At 44.9% G+C, this 17,552-nt stretch overlaps 1 protein-coding gene across 1 annotated transcript in view; it reads right to left on the bottom strand.

The window, feature by feature from the left end:
- The window catches only part of nup160 (nucleoporin 160), an 86,520-nt gene that overhangs the window by 54,588 nt on the left and 14,380 nt on the right, over positions 1–17,552 (bottom strand). Inside the window, exons 10-14 of the mRNA XM_080190540.1 lie at positions 17,268–17,352; positions 12,021–12,089; positions 7,810–7,893; positions 7,082–7,252; positions 2,941–3,040 (exon numbers count right to left, since the gene is read on the bottom strand). Of these exons, the coding sequence (XP_080046666.1) occupies positions 2,941–3,040; positions 7,082–7,252; positions 7,810–7,893; positions 12,021–12,089; positions 17,268–17,352 (509 nt within the window). The remainder of the gene's footprint in view (positions 1–2,940; positions 3,041–7,081; positions 7,253–7,809; positions 7,894–12,020; positions 12,090–17,267; positions 17,353–17,552) is intronic.

Here is a 17,552-nt window from a genome sequence, read left to right as displayed (position 1 = left end):
ACACCATGTCTTCCCTCTCCACAGCCACCTGACTGTGAATGTAGTCGCAGTAGTGGGACAGACAGTAGAGTTGACAATGTCCTCAACCACCTGCTGTCTGGATCGATTAATGGCCAACTTGGCCAGGTCTAGGAACAGGCTGTTCTCCCTCTTCACCCTCTCCCAAGGAAGAGAGTTTCAAACTCTCCAATCTTGCTTCTCATCCACTGTAAACCCCTCTGCACTCTCGCCAATGAGTTCACTTCCTTCTTAGTGTGACATCCAGAAACATAATATTCCAGCTGAGGTCTGATTGGTGGCTTACAAATTTCAACATAACCTACTTGCTCTTGTACCTTATGCTCCTAATAATAAAGCCCAACACATAGTTTTGTTAACTGCTCTCTCCACCTGTTCTGGTAACTTTATCGTCTTATGCACATATAGACTCAGGACCTTAGCCTGGAGAACCATCAATCTCCTCTATCTAGAAGTCCATCTTAGCTCTGCTGAGGAATCCTGACCAGCAAACTGGCAGGAGCTGGAAGCCAAAGTCACCACTTGGCTAGGACACTGGTTAGGATGCTCAGAGTGCCAGAGTGCTGTCCTACAGGAGTCAGGTGTTGGGGTGGCATGGTGGTACAGCGGTTAGAACATAAGAACATAAGAAATAGGAGCAGGAGTAGGCCATCTGGCCCTTCGAGCCTGCCCCGCCATTCAATAAGATCATGGCTGATCTGTCGTGGCTCAGTTCCACTTTCCCGCCCTCTCCCCATAACCCTTAATCCCCTCTCTTATCAAAAACCCATCAACCCGCTTCTTAAAAATATTTAGCGAGGCAGCCTCCACCACTTCAACGGGCAGAGAATTCCAGAGATTCACCACCCTTTGAGTGAAGAAGTTCCTCCTCAACTCCGTTCTGAACTGCCCCCCCTTTATCTTGAGGCTGTGCCCCCTAGTCCTACTGTCTTTTTTGAGCGGGAAGAGTCTTTCCACCTCTATCCTATCCATCCCATTCATCATCTTATACGTCTCAATGAGATCTCCCCTCATTCTTCTAAACTCTAACGAGTACAAGCCTAGTTTATTCAGCCTCTCCTCATAGCTCAACCCCCTCAACTCCGGTATCAGCCTAGTAAACCTCCTCTGCACTCCCTCCAAGGCCAAAATATCCTTGCGCAGGTGCGGCGCCCAAAACTGCACACAGTACTCCAGCTGCGGCCTCACCAATGCCCTATACAGCTGCAGCAAGACCTCCCTACTTTTATATTCAATCCCCCTCGCTATGAAGGCCAGCATCCCATTCGCCTTCCTGACCACCTGCTGCACCTGCAGGCTGGGTTTTTGCGACTCATGCACAAGGACCCCGAGGTCCCTCTGCACCGTCGCCTGCTGCAGTTTTTCGCCACGTAAGTAATAGTCCTTCCTACCACTGCTACTTCACAGTGCCAGGGACTCGGATTCGACTTCCAGCTTGGGTCACGGTCTATGTGGAGTTTGCACGTTCTCCCCGTGTCTGCATGGGTTTCCCCAGATGCTCCGGTTTCCTCCCGCATTCTGAAAGACGTGCTGGTTAGATGCATTGACCCAAACAGGTGCCAGGCTGTGGTGACAAGGGGAATTTCACAGTAACTTCATTGCAGTGTTAATGTAAGCCTTACTCGTGGCTAATAAAGAAACACAATTTCTTCTGGGATAAAAGGATGCATTGGGTCACTACCAAGATTCTACCAGGAAGGATGGCCCGTCATTGATGTGCCTTTGCATCCAAGTGCCAACTTTCCATCTCCAGACCCTGCAGTGATATCTTTACACGGAGCCTCCACCCCAATGCTATGCCCTCTTGATATATTCCTTCTGCCAGGTATATGGCATGAACTATGACCTGCAGCTCCTGTACATTGACCTGGGAGGTCTTCATGCCTCCTTGCAGGAGTTTCCCCATCTTCTGTAGGGAACTGATCAAGGTTTGGAACTTAGTCGCCTCATGTCAGAGTTCTCACCCGTCCCGTGAACGAATAGAAACTTTCCAGGGAGAGCAGACCCTAACTCGCCAAATTGTTCTCACATCACTTTTATTTCTTTAAAATCTGTGCTCTCTCATTCTCAACTATTTCATGACTGGGAGCATTTTCTCCTTATCCACTCTGTCCAAATGCATGATTTTGAGCACCTCTATCAAATTTGTTCATGAAATGCAGGCACTAGTAGTTAAGCCAGGATTTATTGCCCACCCCTATTTCCTTGGTTTGGAGGGCATTTGTCATTGCTGTGAGTCTGGAGACAAGGACCAGCAGATAAGCACAGCAGACTTCCTTCCATAAAAGGCATTATTGAACCAGATGGGTTTTTACATCAACACTGGCTTCATGGTCATCATCTGCCATGGGATTTGAACCCAGGTCCCTAGAACATTACCCTGCATGACTAGTCCAGTGACAATACCACTACTCTATCACCTTCCCAGTTGGTGGAGGCAAGTTTATTTGAGGCATTCTAGAGGGAGTTAGATGATTAATTGAAAGGAAACAATGTGCAGAGGTACAGGGGAAGGGTACTGGGTGAAATGCTCATCTGGAGCATGATGGGCCAAATGGTATCTTCCTGCACTGTAACAATTGAGATTCATGCTGCTGCTGCTGCTGCTGAGTTTATAGCCTCTCTGCGACTTTGCAGTTTTCTGGTTATAAATCCAAGAAGGTAAAAGTTTTACTTCAGAAGGAGGATAATCAACTAGTGTGAGAGAACAGCAGTGTGCATCTAAATCAGCAGCTGATTTAAATAGCTGGATCAAAAACTGACAAGTCTCAAAATGTTACAAATATTACAAAGTGATGGTCAGCTGAAAACTAACCATTCCTGCAGTAGCAGGAAAGAGGTAAGGAAACAGTGAAATAATTAGTGAGCAGACAACTACATCAATTATTCTACAATTAGACCCTTTGACTATATTTATCTCACCATCCGTGAGGGAACACTCATCTTCCAGAAACAGGCACTCATCCGATGACATGTAGAGGTGGTCTATGGTAAGGCAGGGAAAAAAGAAAGACACAAATCCCTGGAAGATGGAGGAGAAAAAAAGCTGTCACAGCACCTCCTAAAATATTCAACTTATCCTCACTAACACCCACATCCTCATCCACACCCACAGTTTCCCCTGGGTTTCTCATGGAATTAGAACATGATTTTATGTAATGCTCAAGTTTGTCACACAAGGAGTTCAATCTGTTGACCAAGGATTTTCAAAAGAGGGGGAAAAATTGCAGGACTAGGATGTTATTTGGCAGGGCTGGGAGAGAGTGAGAGAGAAGGCGATTGCAGCTATTCTCAACACCAATGTCACTGTCCATCTCAAAAAATTCAGATAGAAATAATGGAAACATGTCTCAGTTAGCTGTAATAATCATACTTTCTGACAAGCAGTTCAACTTATCGAAACAATATTCGATATTTAATGGTAGAGAAAGAAAACATCCAGTTATTAAAATCACAAAGTGTACAGCATCTATCCCTAATTCTGAAGGGGGATGTCTCAATCTGGGGCCTTCACTGATTGATTACTGACGGGCAGATCCTTGACATACTATCTTAAGAAGGCAATGTCTTCGTGACGAGAGGACATCAGATTAGTCTCTGTTCAAATTTTCTGTGACTACAGCTGGCAGAAATTAGTTATGTTTTAAAGTCTGTACCAGCTACTAATAAGAAATGGTAAACTGCTGCTTTCCTCTGCAAAGTGACAGAAACCAAGCTGTACCGCTGTTTTAGTAACTCGAAAGAGGAAGAGGACATATTCCAATTGCCAAAATGTACATCATTCACTCTATATATTGCATGTAAATTAAAGGTTTGCATTAACAGGAGGAGTTTGTTAGAAGGCAAAGGGATGTCTGGTAAGTGGCACGCTTTCAAAAGTGTGTTAACCAGGGTTCAGGGTAAATACATTCCTCTTAGAGTGAAGAGCAAGGCTGGTAGAAGTAGGGAACCCTGGATGACTCGGGATATTGAGGCCCTGGTCAAGAAGAAAAGAAAAAGAGGCACATGATATGCATAGGCAGCTGGGATCAAGTGAATCCCTCAAAGAGTAGAGGAGGTGTAAGAGTAGAGTTAAGAGAGAAATCAGGAGGGCAAAAAGGGACATGAGATTGTTTTGACAGATAAGGCAAAAGAGAATCCAAAGAGCTTCTACAAATACATAAAGGGCAAAAGAGTAACAAGGGAGAGAGTAGGGCCTCTTAAGGGTCAACAAGGTCATCTATGTGTGCGGATCCACAAGAGATGGACGAGATCCTAAATGAATATTTCTCATCAGCGTTTACTGTTGAGAAAAGCAGCGATGTTAGGGAACTTGGGGAAATAAATAGTGATGTCTTGAGGAGTGTACATATTACAGAGGTGGTGGTGCTTGAAGTCTTGAAGTGCATCAAGGTAGATAAATCCTCGGGACCTGAGGAAATATATCCCAGGACGTTGTGGGAGGCTAGGGAGGAAATTGCAGGTCCTCTAGCCGAGATATTTGAATCATCAATAGTCACAGGTGAGGTGCCTGCAGATTGGAAAGTGGCAAAGGTTGTGCCTTTGTTTAAAAAGGGCTGCAGGGAAAAGCCTGGGAACTACAGGTCAATAAACCTCACATCTGTGGTGGATAAATTGTTAGAAGGTATTTTGACAGACAGTGTCTACAGGCATTTAGAGATGCAAGTACTGATTAGGGGCAGTCAGCATGGTTTTGTGAATGGAAAATCATGTCTCACAAATTTGATTGAGTTTTTTGGAGGAGTAACCAAGGAGGTAGATGAGGGCAGTGCAATTGATGTTGTCTACATGTACTTTAGCAAGGCCTTTGACAAGGTACTGCATGGTAGGTTGTTGCATCACGGTAAATCTCTCGGGATCCAGGGTGAGGTATCTAAATGGATACAAAATTGGCTTCTGCAGAGGGTGGTTGTCTCTGTGACCAGTGGTGTGCCTCAGGGATCAGTGCTGGGTCCACAGTTACTTGTCATTTATATTAATGATTTGGATGAGAATATAGGAGGCATGATTAGTGAGTTTGCAGACGACAATAAGATTGGTGGCATAGTGGACAGTGAAGAAAGTTATCTCCGTTGGCAACAGGATCTCGATTAATTGGACCAGTGGGCTGACGAATGGCACATGAAGTTCAAGTTAGACAAATGCAAGGTGATGCGTTTTTGTAAACTGAACCAGGGCAGGACTTATTCAGTTAATGATAGGGCATGGGGAGAGTTACAGAACAAAAAGATCTGGGGGTACATGTTCATAGCTCCTTGAAAGTGGAGTCACAGGTGGTCAGAGTGGTGAAGGAGGTATTCTGCATGCTTGGTTTCATTGGTCAGAACATTGAATACAGGAGTTGGAATGTCTTGTTGAAGTTATACAAGACATTGGTAAAGTCACACTTGGAATACTGTGTGCAATTCTGATCACCCTATTATAGACAGGATATTATTAAGCTAGAAAGAGTGCAGAAAAGATTTACCAGGATGCTATCGGGACTTGATGGATTGAATTGTAAGGAAAGGCTGGATAGACTGGGACTTTTTTCTCTGGAGCACAGGAAGCTGAGGGGTGATCTCAGAGGTCTACAACATAATGAGGGTCACAGATCAGGTAGATAGTCAATATCTTTTCCCAAAGATAGGGGAGTCTAGAACTAGAGGACATAGGTTTAAGGTGAGAGGACAGAGTTACAAAAGTGTCCAGAGGGACAATTTTTTCAGAGGGTGGTGAATGTCTGGAACAAGCTGCCAGGGGGAGTAGCAGAGGCGGGTACAATTTTATATTTTAAAAAGCATTTAGATAGTTACATGGGTACGATGTGTATAGAGGGATATGGGCCAAATGCGGGCAACTGGGATTAGCTTAGGGATTTTTTTTAAAAAAAGGTGGCATGGACAAGTTGGGCTGAAGGGCCTGTTTCCATGCTGTAAACCTTCATTTACATCGAACCTTTGCGAATCTCAGCTTATGAGGTATAGTCATTATTGTCATGTAAGAAACACAACAACCAATTTGCAGAGCAAGGTCCCATAAACAAGTTGATTACAACCAGATAACGATTTGCTACAACCACCTCTTTTTGCCTTGAACCTTTTGTCACCAACTCTCATGTTGTCCAGACAATCACAGACTTCTCTTCTATTCTCCCCTGCCTTCCTTAAAAGCTACTAAATCTTGGGAGTGCTCCCTGCACTGATGAGAGGTCATCAATCTAAAACATTATCCCATTCCCTCTCTCTCCACAGATGCTGCCAAATCTGCTGTGTATCAACAGAATTTTCTGTTTTTAAACAGTTTAAGGTGTTGGTTGAGAGATAAATATTGATCAAGACACTGGAGAATTGCCCTGCTCTTTTTCGAGATAGTGCATCAACCAAAGAGTGCGCAGGCACCCGTTCAGTTTAGTGCTCTATCTGAAAGATGGCACCTCCAACAATTCCCACAGTCCTGACTGGAGTGTCAGCTTTCATCTTGCACTCAAGACTCTGCACTGAACCCACAAGTGGGGAGATGGTGACATAGTGGTAAAGTCATTGAACTGGTAATCCAGAGGCCCAGGCATCTGGGGGTGTGGGCTCAAAACCCACCACAGCAGCCAAATTCAATCAGTAAAAAAATCTGGAATGTAAAACCAGTCTCAATAAATGGCGACTATTGTTGCAAAAGAAAAAAAATCTGGCTCTCTGATGCCTTTAGAGAAGGAAATCTGCCATCCTTACCCAGTCTGTTCAATGCATGATTCCTGATCCAGAGCAATGGGGTTGACTCTAAACTGGCCTCTGCCTAGCAAGCTAATAAAGGGTGCAAAATGCTGCCTTTGCGATGCCACATTCTATGAAAGAATAAAAGTAAACGTGCTAACTTGGCGGCGAGAGTGATACCACTATTCATCCTCAAGGATTCGTACATGGCTTAAATTATACACCTTGTCTGTATAGATAACCAAACCAGATTCCCGCGCTAAATGATACTGGGGTGAGAGGGGTTGTAAACTCCTTGTCCAGCTTTTGTTAATGGCATTGTTACAAGGGGGATCTCAGGCTGATGCTGGGACTGGCCATCACCAAACTCTCACCTTTTTCAATAGGGACACCATGTTGGTGCGTGCATTAACGAGTAATGCCAAAGGTCTTGCCAGGGCATCCTGGTATTGTAGGCAGCAGGCGTAGAACTTGGACCAAAATTCCATCTGTAGCTGACGGTACACCTCCTGTGAGAACTCGTACTCTGTCACACTGTTCTGAATCTGAGTACAGCAATAACAAACATTACAACAGACCATACACAGCACCAAACCCAATGTGAGCAGATCAATCAACACCATTTCGATATAATGACAGGAATTTTACCATCTCACAAGCCTGGCCTCTTTTTCGCCTCTTTACAAGCCTCACCTGAGCAAAGTTGTAAAATCCCACCCAAAAGGTCTTCCTATTTCAAATTATTTTGTTTTCCTTACCAGGAAAATCCCAACACATTATTGAATATGAAAGAATGCAAACAGACAAGATTGCCTCAACTCACAGGAAAAATAACTAGAAACTGTAAAGAAAAGTAAGCAAAGTAACGGTGCATTTTAAGTGATAGAGACAGGAAGGTAGTGAGAAGCTGTACAGCATTTGAATTCCATAATTTACCACTAATCAAGGAGCAAGAAGACTGATTAAACTACACTGTGCTACATCTTCAAAGTTGCCTCTGGTATATGTACAGATATTCCTGGAACAAGATTTTTCAGACAGATCAGAAATGGGATGTCTCCTGGATTTAAAGTACATTAAATTCTAACATCTCCAACATTACCGCATTTTCCACAGCTAACGTCACTTCTTTCTTCAGTCCATCCATAGATGGGTCCAAGATTCTATCTGCCCCTCGACAATATATCTAAAACAAAGATGAAAAAACACAATGACAAGAAAACTTCAGGATTTTGATGTATTTGATAGCAGGCTGAACTTGATACAGATTCCAGAAATCTAACCATTTCAGTCAATTCCCAACACTCTTAGGTGCCTGATAGCTTTGGACAGTAGCTTTATTTGACAGTCATGTTTGGGATGAAGACTGGTTAACTTAACCTGAGAGGGGAGACCAAGAGAGGGGGTGAGCAGAGTGGGAGAATGACTGGTCATTAATACTTATGACAGTATGTGGTTGCAGCAATTGATTCTGGTGTTTTCAGAGGCTGCCTCAGCCAAATTCATTAATCCACTGTCGAGACACAGAGAGGATTGTCAACCATGATGAAATCTCATCACGTGATTAGTGGCAAACCACTTAAAGCGCCAACGTACAAGTGATGATAAGTCCGAAGAAGTCTATTACTTTTGATTTGTGGACAAATGATGAGGTCTGTTAATGCTACTAATAGTACCCCTACCCAATTTATTGCATTATTGAAGTTGCTGTCGTGGGATTCTGCCTCCAATGCAGCAGGTTGGCAATCACATCATGGTGCCATCATTGGGTTCAAAATGCTACCTTAGATTTCTCCAACTCCAGATACGTTGTGTGTGCAGTTTTCTGGAACTCTCCTCGGTACTGCTGGCCAGACCAGCATTTATTGGCCTTGAAGTGGCGAACCACTGCAGTCAGTGGTATAGGTACACCCTTCTCAAGGTTAACGTGCAGGTTCAGTCAGCAGTCAGAAAGGCAAATGAAATGTTAACATTCACGTCGAGGGCTAGAATACAAGACAGGGATGTACGTCTGAGGCTGTATAAGGCTGTAAGAAGTCTGACAACACCAGGTTTAAGTCCAACCGATTTATTTGATAGTAAACTCGCAAGCTTTCGGGGTTTGCCCCTTCGTCAGGCAAATGGAGAGTTCTGGCCTCAGACAGAGCATACAACAGCACACACAGTTAACAGATTGCTGATTAGAATGTGAGTCTTTACACCTGACCTGCTATTCAAGTCTTAAAGTGGCCAACAACGTGAGTGGAAGGAGCACTTAGCACAGGTTAAAGAGATGTGTATTGTTACAGTACAGTAAGTGAGGATTAGCAAACCCAGGCAAGTCATGGGGGCTACAGACAGTGCAACATGAACCCAAGATCCCTGTTGAAACCGTCCTCGTGCGCGGACGTGTGTCGTGACACACGAAATACGACCGCGCAGAGTCGCTGAGCAGAGACTGATAGCCAAGTTCCGCACATGAGGACAACAGGGATCTTGGGTTCATGTCGCACTGTCTGTAACCCCCATGACTTGCCTGGGTTTGTTAATCCTCACTTACTGTACTGTAACAATACACATCTCTTTAACTGGGCTTAATGCTCCTTCCACTCACATTGTTGGCCACTTTAAGACTTGAACAGCAGGTCAGGTGTAAAGATTCGCATTCTAATCAGTAATCTGTAAACTGTCTGTGCTTTATATGCTCTGCCTGAGGCCAGAACTCTCCATTCACCTGACGAAAGGGCAAACCCCGAAAGCTTGCGAGTTTACTATCAAATAAATCGGTTGGACTTAAATCTGGTGTTGTCAGACTTCTTACTGCGTTTACCCCAGTCCAATGCCGGCATCTTCACATCATGGCTGTGTAAGGCTGTCAGGCCCCATTTGGAGTACTGTGAGCAGTTTGGTTCCAAGGAAGGATGTGCTAGTCTTGGAAAGGGTCCAGAGGAGGTTGACAAGAACGATCCCTGGAATGAAGAGCTTGTTATGAGAAACGGTTGCAGACTCTGGAATTGTACTCGAAGTTTAGAAGGATGAGGGGGAGGGGGAGGGGGAGGGAGAGGGGGCGGGGGCGGGGAGATCTGATTGAAACTTACAGGATACTGCGAGGCCTAGATAGCATGGATGTGGAGAGGGCATTGCCAGTACCAGGAAAAACTAGAACCAGAGGGCACAGCCTCAGGTTAAAGGGACAATCCTTTAAAACAAACGAGAGAGGGAGGAATTTCTTCAGCCAAAGAGTGGTAAATCTGTGGAACTCTGTCACAGAAGGCTGTGGAGGCCAGGTCGTTGAGTGGCTTTAAGACAGACATAGCTCGGTTCTTGATTAATAAGAGATAAGGGTAAAGGGGGAAGGCAGAAGAATGGGGATGAGAAAAATATGAACCAATATACGCTCGTTAGTCTTACTTCGGTGGTTGGTAAGTTAATGGAAAAAGGTCCTGAGGGATAGGATTTATGACCATTTGGAAAAATGCAGCTTAATCCAGGATAGTCAGCATGGATTTGTGAAGGGTAAGTCTTGCCTCACAAATTTGATTGAATTCTTTGAGGAAGTAACTAAGTGTGTAGACGAAGGTAAAGTAGTTGATGTCGTACACATGGATTTTAGTAAGACGTCTGATAAGGTTCCCCATGGTAGGCTCATGAAGAAAGTAAGGAGGTGTGGGACAGAGGGAAATTTGGCCAATAAGTAACTGGCTACCTCATAGAAGACAGAAGGTGATGATGGATGGAAAATTTTCAGACTGGAGACCAGTTACCAGTAGTGTACCACAGGGATCAGTGCTGGGTCCTCTGCTATTTGTGATTTTTATCAATGACTTGGAGGAGGGAGCTGAAGGGTGGTTCAGTAAATTTGCTGAGGACGCCAAGATTAGTGGAGTGGAGGATGAGGTGCAGGGTTCTTGCAAGCTGCAAAGAGGCATTGATAGAATGCAGAGCTGGGCTGAAAAATGGCAGATGGAGTTTAATCCTGATAAGTGCGAGGAGATTCATTTTGGTAGGACAAATTTGAATGCGGATTACAAGGTCAACGGCAAGGTTCTGAGGAACAGAGATATCTTGGGGTTCACATCCACAGATCTCTGAAGGTTGCCACTCAAGTGGATAGAATGGCGAGGAAGGCCTATAGTGTGTTAGCGTTTGTTAACGGGGGTTTGAGTTTAAGAGCCGTGGGGTTATGCTGCAACTGTACAGGACCTTGGTGAGACCACATTTAGAATATTGTGTGCAGTTCTGGGCACTTCACTATAAGAAGGATGTGGAAGCATTGGAGAGAGTGCAGAGGAGATTTAGCAGGACGCTGCCTGGTTTGGAGGGTAGGTCTCATGAGAAAAGGTTGAGGGAGCAGAAGAGAATAAAAGGCGACTTAATAGAGGTTTATAAGATGATGAGGGGGATAGAGTGGACGTTCAGAGACTATTTCCTCAGGTGGATGTAGTTGTTACTAAGAGGCATAACTATAAGATTCCTGTGGGGAGATATGGGGGGATGTCCGAGGTACACCCTTTACTCAAAGTGATTAGGGTGTGGAATGGACTGCCTGCTGTGATAGTGGAGCCGGACACTTTAGGAACTTCCAAGCGGTTATTGGATAGGCACATGGAGCACACCAGAATGATAGGGAGTGGGATAGCTTGATCTTGGTTTCAGACAAAGCTTGGCACAACATCAAGGGCCGAAGGGCCTGTACTGTCCTATGTTCTATGATTGAATGGTGGAGCAGACTCGATGGGCCGAGTGGCCGAATTCTGCTTCGATGTCTTATGGTCAGGGAAGGAGTTACAGGATACTGTCCCAGTGACAGAACAGCAATATAAACCAAACCAACAGACTGCTTTGTCCTGGGTAGTGTCAAGCCTCTTGAGTGTTGTTGGAGCGCACCTGTTCAGACAATTGGAGATTATTACATTGCTAACTTGTGCCTTATAGGTGAGGGACATGCTTTGGGGAGTCAGGATTTCTATCTTTATCCTGTTCTGGTAGCCAATGTTTATATGCCTGATCCAGTTAAATTGCTGGTCAATCGTCATGCCCAGGATTTTAATATACTATGGTAATGCATCGAATGTCCCGAGGTAATGCTTAGATTATCTTTTGTTGGAGGCTGTCATTAACTAGCATTGTGGGATGCAAATGTAACTTGTCACCCACGAGCCCAAGCTTGAATGTTGTGTAGTTCCAGATGAGTTACACACGTTATACCCAATCTTTGGCCTGCTCATGACACAGGCACCTCAAATCCTGACCACAAGCTGCAAATCCAGTTGGATTAACATTAGAGTAAAGCAACAAAGCTTTAAATAGCAACCAACAGCAAACTGCAATTACCTGCAGAGCTTTCAGGAGAGCTTGAGCTGAAAATCGACCTGGGGCAAATAGGTATTCCAGATATACTTCCTGTAGAGAGAGCAGGACTTCAATTAGTTACCAACAACCTTTAACATAATTAATCTCAGCACTTTCCAGGATTATTATTGGACAAAAATTTGACATCAAGCCAAGAAATATTAGGGCATGCTGGGCTAAAGAGGGGCGCCCCAAGGGAGAGGTAGAAACAGAGATTTAGGGAAGAAATACCAGAGCGTCAGTTGTTGAGGACACAGCTACCAATAGTGAAGTAAAGGAAACCAGGGGTCTGAAGAGTTGGGGGAGCGTAGATATCTCCCGAGAGTTGGAAGAGATCACAAAGGTGGGTTATAAAAGTGAGGCCAGGTAGAGGTTAGCTGTGGAAAAGGATAAGGGGCAGAAGTAAAAAGATTTGATTGGAGGTGGGCCAAATTTAATGGCTTGAGGATGGTCCTGTCACAGGTAAACCGAAACAAAGACTGACAGGCGAAACTGAAATGGAACAATGCGCTGCTTTTAAAAAAGATCATGGCCTGCATATAGTCAAGTACATTCCCATGCGGTGAAAATGTAAGGCAAACAAACCCAGAGGTCCCTGGATGATTGGCAGCTAATATCCAAAAGTCTTCGACAGGCATAGATAGTAAAAAGTCAGCAAGGTAGGGCCAATAGGGACTGAAAAGGGAAACCTGGAAACACAGAGCACTGTTGAATACATGGCATTAGACTTTACCAAACAAGATGCTAATACGCCAGAGTGAAAGAGAAGGTAGCTGAGACAATGGATGAGATAAAGTTCGATAATGGGTAAGTACTAAAAGTTGATATGTCACGAGAGCTGGATGAAATGCATCTGAGGATACTGAGGAAGAGTGGAAATTACAGAGGCACTGGCATTAATTTTCCAATCTCCCTTTCATTCAGGACTGGTCAACTGCAAACATTACATCCTTGTTCAAAAAAAAAGGGAGGGATAAACCCAGTAACTTAAGGTCAATTAGTTTCATCACAGAGGGGAAGATGGCAGTAATCTCACTGGCCAATGCTCTGGGGACACAAGTTTAAGCTCTCTCCGTTTTCACCCAACCCTGTTTAGACTCTGCCCAGCACCTATATGGGACCAGCAAACCTGCCTTGCCTCTACCTGTCCCCAGCTTCACCAATCGTAGCACCACTCCATACTCTGACAGCCAGCCTTTCTAATCCAATCAGCTGGCTACAACTGCTTCGCAAACCAAGATAGAGTCCATATTCTCCACCCGCGCTCAGGACACAGACCAGCTGTGAAACTCTGCCAAGCAGGCAAGACAATGGAACTACAGCATCTACACGCACACCAAGAACAGGAAGCTTGAGAAACTCGGCATCACCACCAGCAGCAACCAAGCCTCCCCCGGTACCACAATAGAAAACAGTACCACCACAGGGAAGTCCATTGTCAACTTGTTGGATTACACACTTCAACCAAATGAAATTGAAGTTGTCAGCCGAGGGCTCAATTTCTGCCCCAACACCAAAATAGGCCCCATCAGTCTCGCAGCAGACACAGAAATTCATCAGACGAATGAGGCTGCGGAAGTTCTTCCACAAATCCGAACAGGCCAACAGTGAGCACAATGAGACAGCCAATGAACTGAACAGCTGACAGAGAGATCCACAGTGCAGCCACCAAAGAGGAAAGAGTCGAATTGGACTCCTCCAGAAGGCCGCTGCCCTCGACTTGACATGTATGCCCAAGCCGCCAGGAAGTGCAGCAACACCAGACTCATTAGCTGCACTCACAGGACAGTCCCAAACATCACCCAAGCACAACACAACACCATTCGCGCTCTCAAGACCAACCGCAACAAGGAGGGGCCATTTTCATACTGAACAGAACGGATTACTGCAAAGGAGTGTACCAACAACTGAATATCAAGGGACACTACAGACAGTTACCGCAGATCCGACCAAAGAACACACCCGTTAACTCAGACTGATCCAGACCTTTGGTCTGAACCTTCAGTGCACCCTCCGTGCTCTCATCCCATGTACTCCCTGCATTGGAGATCTCTAATGCCTCCCAAAGACACACAAGGCAAACACACCCGGCTGTCCCATCATATTGGGCAATAGGACCCTGTGTAAGAACCTCTCCAGCTACGTCGAGGGCATCGTGAAACCCATTGTACAAAAGAACCCCCACCTTTTGTCACGACACTATGGACGCACTACAGAAACTCAGCACACATGCAGCAGTTGAACCAGGAGCACTCCTCGTCACAATGGATGTCTTGGCACTCTACACCAGCATCCCCCATGACCATGGCATTGCTGCAACTGCCTCAGTATTCAACGCTGACAACTGCCATCTCTAGATGCAATTTTACAACTCATCCACTTCATCCTGGACCACAATGTCTTCACCTTCAACAACCAGTTCTTCATCCAGACACACAGAACAGCCATGGGGACCAAATTCGCACCTCAATATGCCAACACCTTCATGCACAGGTTCAAACAAGACATCTTCACTGCACAACACCTTCAACCAATTGCTATTCAGTAGATACATTGATGACATTTTCTTCCTTTGGACTCATGGTGAACAATCACTGAAACAACTACATAATGACATCAACAAGTTTCAGCCCACCAACAAACTCACCATGGACTACTCTCCAGAATTGGTTACATTCTTGGACACACACATCTTCATCAAGGACGATCACCTCACTGTACCGTAATCCCACAGATAACCTCACGATGCTCCACTTCCCCAGCTTCCACCCTAAACACGTTAAAGAAGCCATCCCCTACGGACAAGCCCTCCATGTGCACAGGATCTGCTCAGATGAGGAGGATCGCAACAGACACCTCCAGATGCTGAAAGATGCCCTCCCTAAGAACAGGATATCAATCGACAGTTCTGACGCACCACTGCGAAAAACCGCACCGACCTCCTCAGAGGAACACGGGACATGGTGGACAGAGTACCCTTTGTCGTCTGGTACTTCCCCAGAGTGGAGAAGCTACATCTTCTTCTCTGGAGCCTTCCAACATGTCATTGATGAAGACGAACAGCTTGCCAAAGCCATCCCCACTGCTTGCCTTCAAACAACCGCACAACCTCAAACAGGCTATTGTCTGCAACAAACTACCCAGCCTTCAGGAGAACAGTGACCACGACACCACACAACTCTGCCACAGCAACCTCTGTAAGACATGCCGGATCATTGACACGGATGCCATCATCTCATGTGAGAACACCATCCACCAGGTACACGATATATACACTTGCAACTCGGCCAACGTTGTCTACCTGATATGCTGCAGAAAAGGACGTCCTGAGGCACGGTACATTGGGGAGACCATGCAGACGCTACGGCCACAGATGAATGAACGCTGCTCAACAATCACCAGGCAAGAGTATTCTCTTCCTGTTGGGGAACACTTCAGCGGTCATGGACATTCGGCCTCTGATCTTCGGGTAAGCATTCTCCAAGGCCTTCATGACACACAACGCAGAGTCGCTGAGCAGAGACTGATAGCCAAGCTCCACACACACACGAGGACGGCCTCAACTGTGATCTGGTGTTCATGTCACGATCTGTAACCCCACAACTTACCTGTGCTTGAAAAATCTCACTAACTGTCCTGGCTGGGGACAATACACATCGCTTTAACCTGTGCTTAACCCTCTCTTCACTCACACTGTCTGTACCTTTAAGACTTGATTATCTGTAAAGACTTACATTCCAACCATTATTTTGTAAATTGAGTTTGTGTCTTTATATGCCCTTTGTGAACTAAAATCCCATGTACCTGATGAAGGAGCAGCGCTTCGAAAGCTAGTGGCTTTTGCTACCAAATAAACCTGTTGGACTTTATCCTGGTGTTGTGGGACTTCTTACTGGGTTTACCCCAGTCCGATGCCGGTATCTCCACATCATCGCTAACAGAAAAACAGAGCTGCTATCCAGCCTCAACCTAGAGAGATAATTCTTCTTGCTCCAGCATCATTTCATCATCCCCTCCACCCAGCCAAACACATGCTTCACACAGAAAATCTTTATCCAGCAAAGCAACAAAAAAAGGAAAGTAAATCCAAGTTCACTTCTACATACATCCAAATTGTGAGAAGCTATCACTCAGATTCAATTACATGTTGTACTGATGGAGAGAAAAAAAAAGAATTCTACCCAAATTACTGAACTTAAAAAGAACCAAAGTTTATTATTAAAAAGTGATATTCACCCAAAGATCGCTAATGGTTGCAGGATGATTTTCTAAGTGATAATGGAACCCCTCCCTGACTCCAGCCATGCTATTTCTAAAAGCAACCAGAGACTGATTACCTTCTCTGGTAGAGACAAAGGGAGATAATGGTCATCACATCAAGACATCCTATGAGTATTGTTTTTATAATAGGCATAGAAACCCTACAGTGCAGAAAGAGGCCATTTGGCCCATCAAATCTGCACCGACCATATCCCCACATATTTACCCACTAATCCTTCTAACCTACGCATCTCAGGACACTAAGTGGCAATTTTAGCATGGCTAATCAACCTAACGTGCACATCTTTGAACTGTGGGAGGAAACTGGAGCACCCGGAGTAAACGCACGCAGACACAAGGAGAATGTGCAAACTCCACACGGACAATAACCCAAGCCGGGAATCGAACCCAGATCCCTGGAGCCGTGGAGTAGCAGTGCTAACCACTGTGCCACCCATAACAGGCGTGCCTAGACAGAATAGTGGATTCAGCACCCACTTGGAATATACAAAGACTAGCAAAAAAAAAGCTGCTTCAGGGTCTATTGGTGTTGTGCTCTGTGGATAAGCAGATAGATGTATTTCACACTGAAGTTGTGTCACATAGTGACAAAAATCATTTTGCAGGTACATCTACTTCTTGGATTATGGAAGCCAGTCCTAACTGGTGAAAGGATCATAGCTGAAAAGGAATCATCAAACTACAGAATACTGGAATTCTCAAGCTGATTATTCATCGAATGAAGTCTACGCTATTGAATCATGAATCATATGGGCCGCAACACTTCATCATCTACTCCTTGTGAGTGAAGGACCGATTTTTCAATTTACTTAATTTCTCACATCTAATCTGTACGAATGTATAAGCTCACTGCGAGGATCACACAGCTCACTGCGAGGATCACGTCTGATCTGAGAGACTATAGTTCCTCAGGTTCTACAGAGCATCTGGCAGGTAACAAAAGCTCACCTTAGGGTCCCGGTCCTCTGGTATGTGCAACTCTTCATCAGCAACAGGCTCTGTGAAGACCTGGTTCCACTGTCCAGCATTGTTACTGCAACATAAAAACCATCACCTTAATTTGCAGGCTACTCATTTTTATTTCTTCCTTCTCTTCAAAAACGCGTTTACCTCTATTTGTGTTATCAGTTCCTCTACCTTATTTCAAATGCTTCTTGCATGAAGATACAAAGCCTATAGGCTTGCAATTTTTGATCATCCTATCTTTTCTTTATACTGCCCTATCTGCATCCA

Source organism: Carcharhinus amblyrhynchos, chromosome 6 (assembly GCF_965287045.1).
Source record: "Carcharhinus amblyrhynchos chromosome 6, sCarAmb.v2.hapA, whole genome shotgun sequence".
In the NCBI taxonomy this organism is placed as follows: Eukaryota; Metazoa; Chordata; class Chondrichthyes; order Carcharhiniformes; family Carcharhinidae; genus Carcharhinus; species Carcharhinus amblyrhynchos.
Note: the sequence above shows the minus strand (reverse complement) of the source record. Positions and strands in the feature narration are given on the sequence as shown.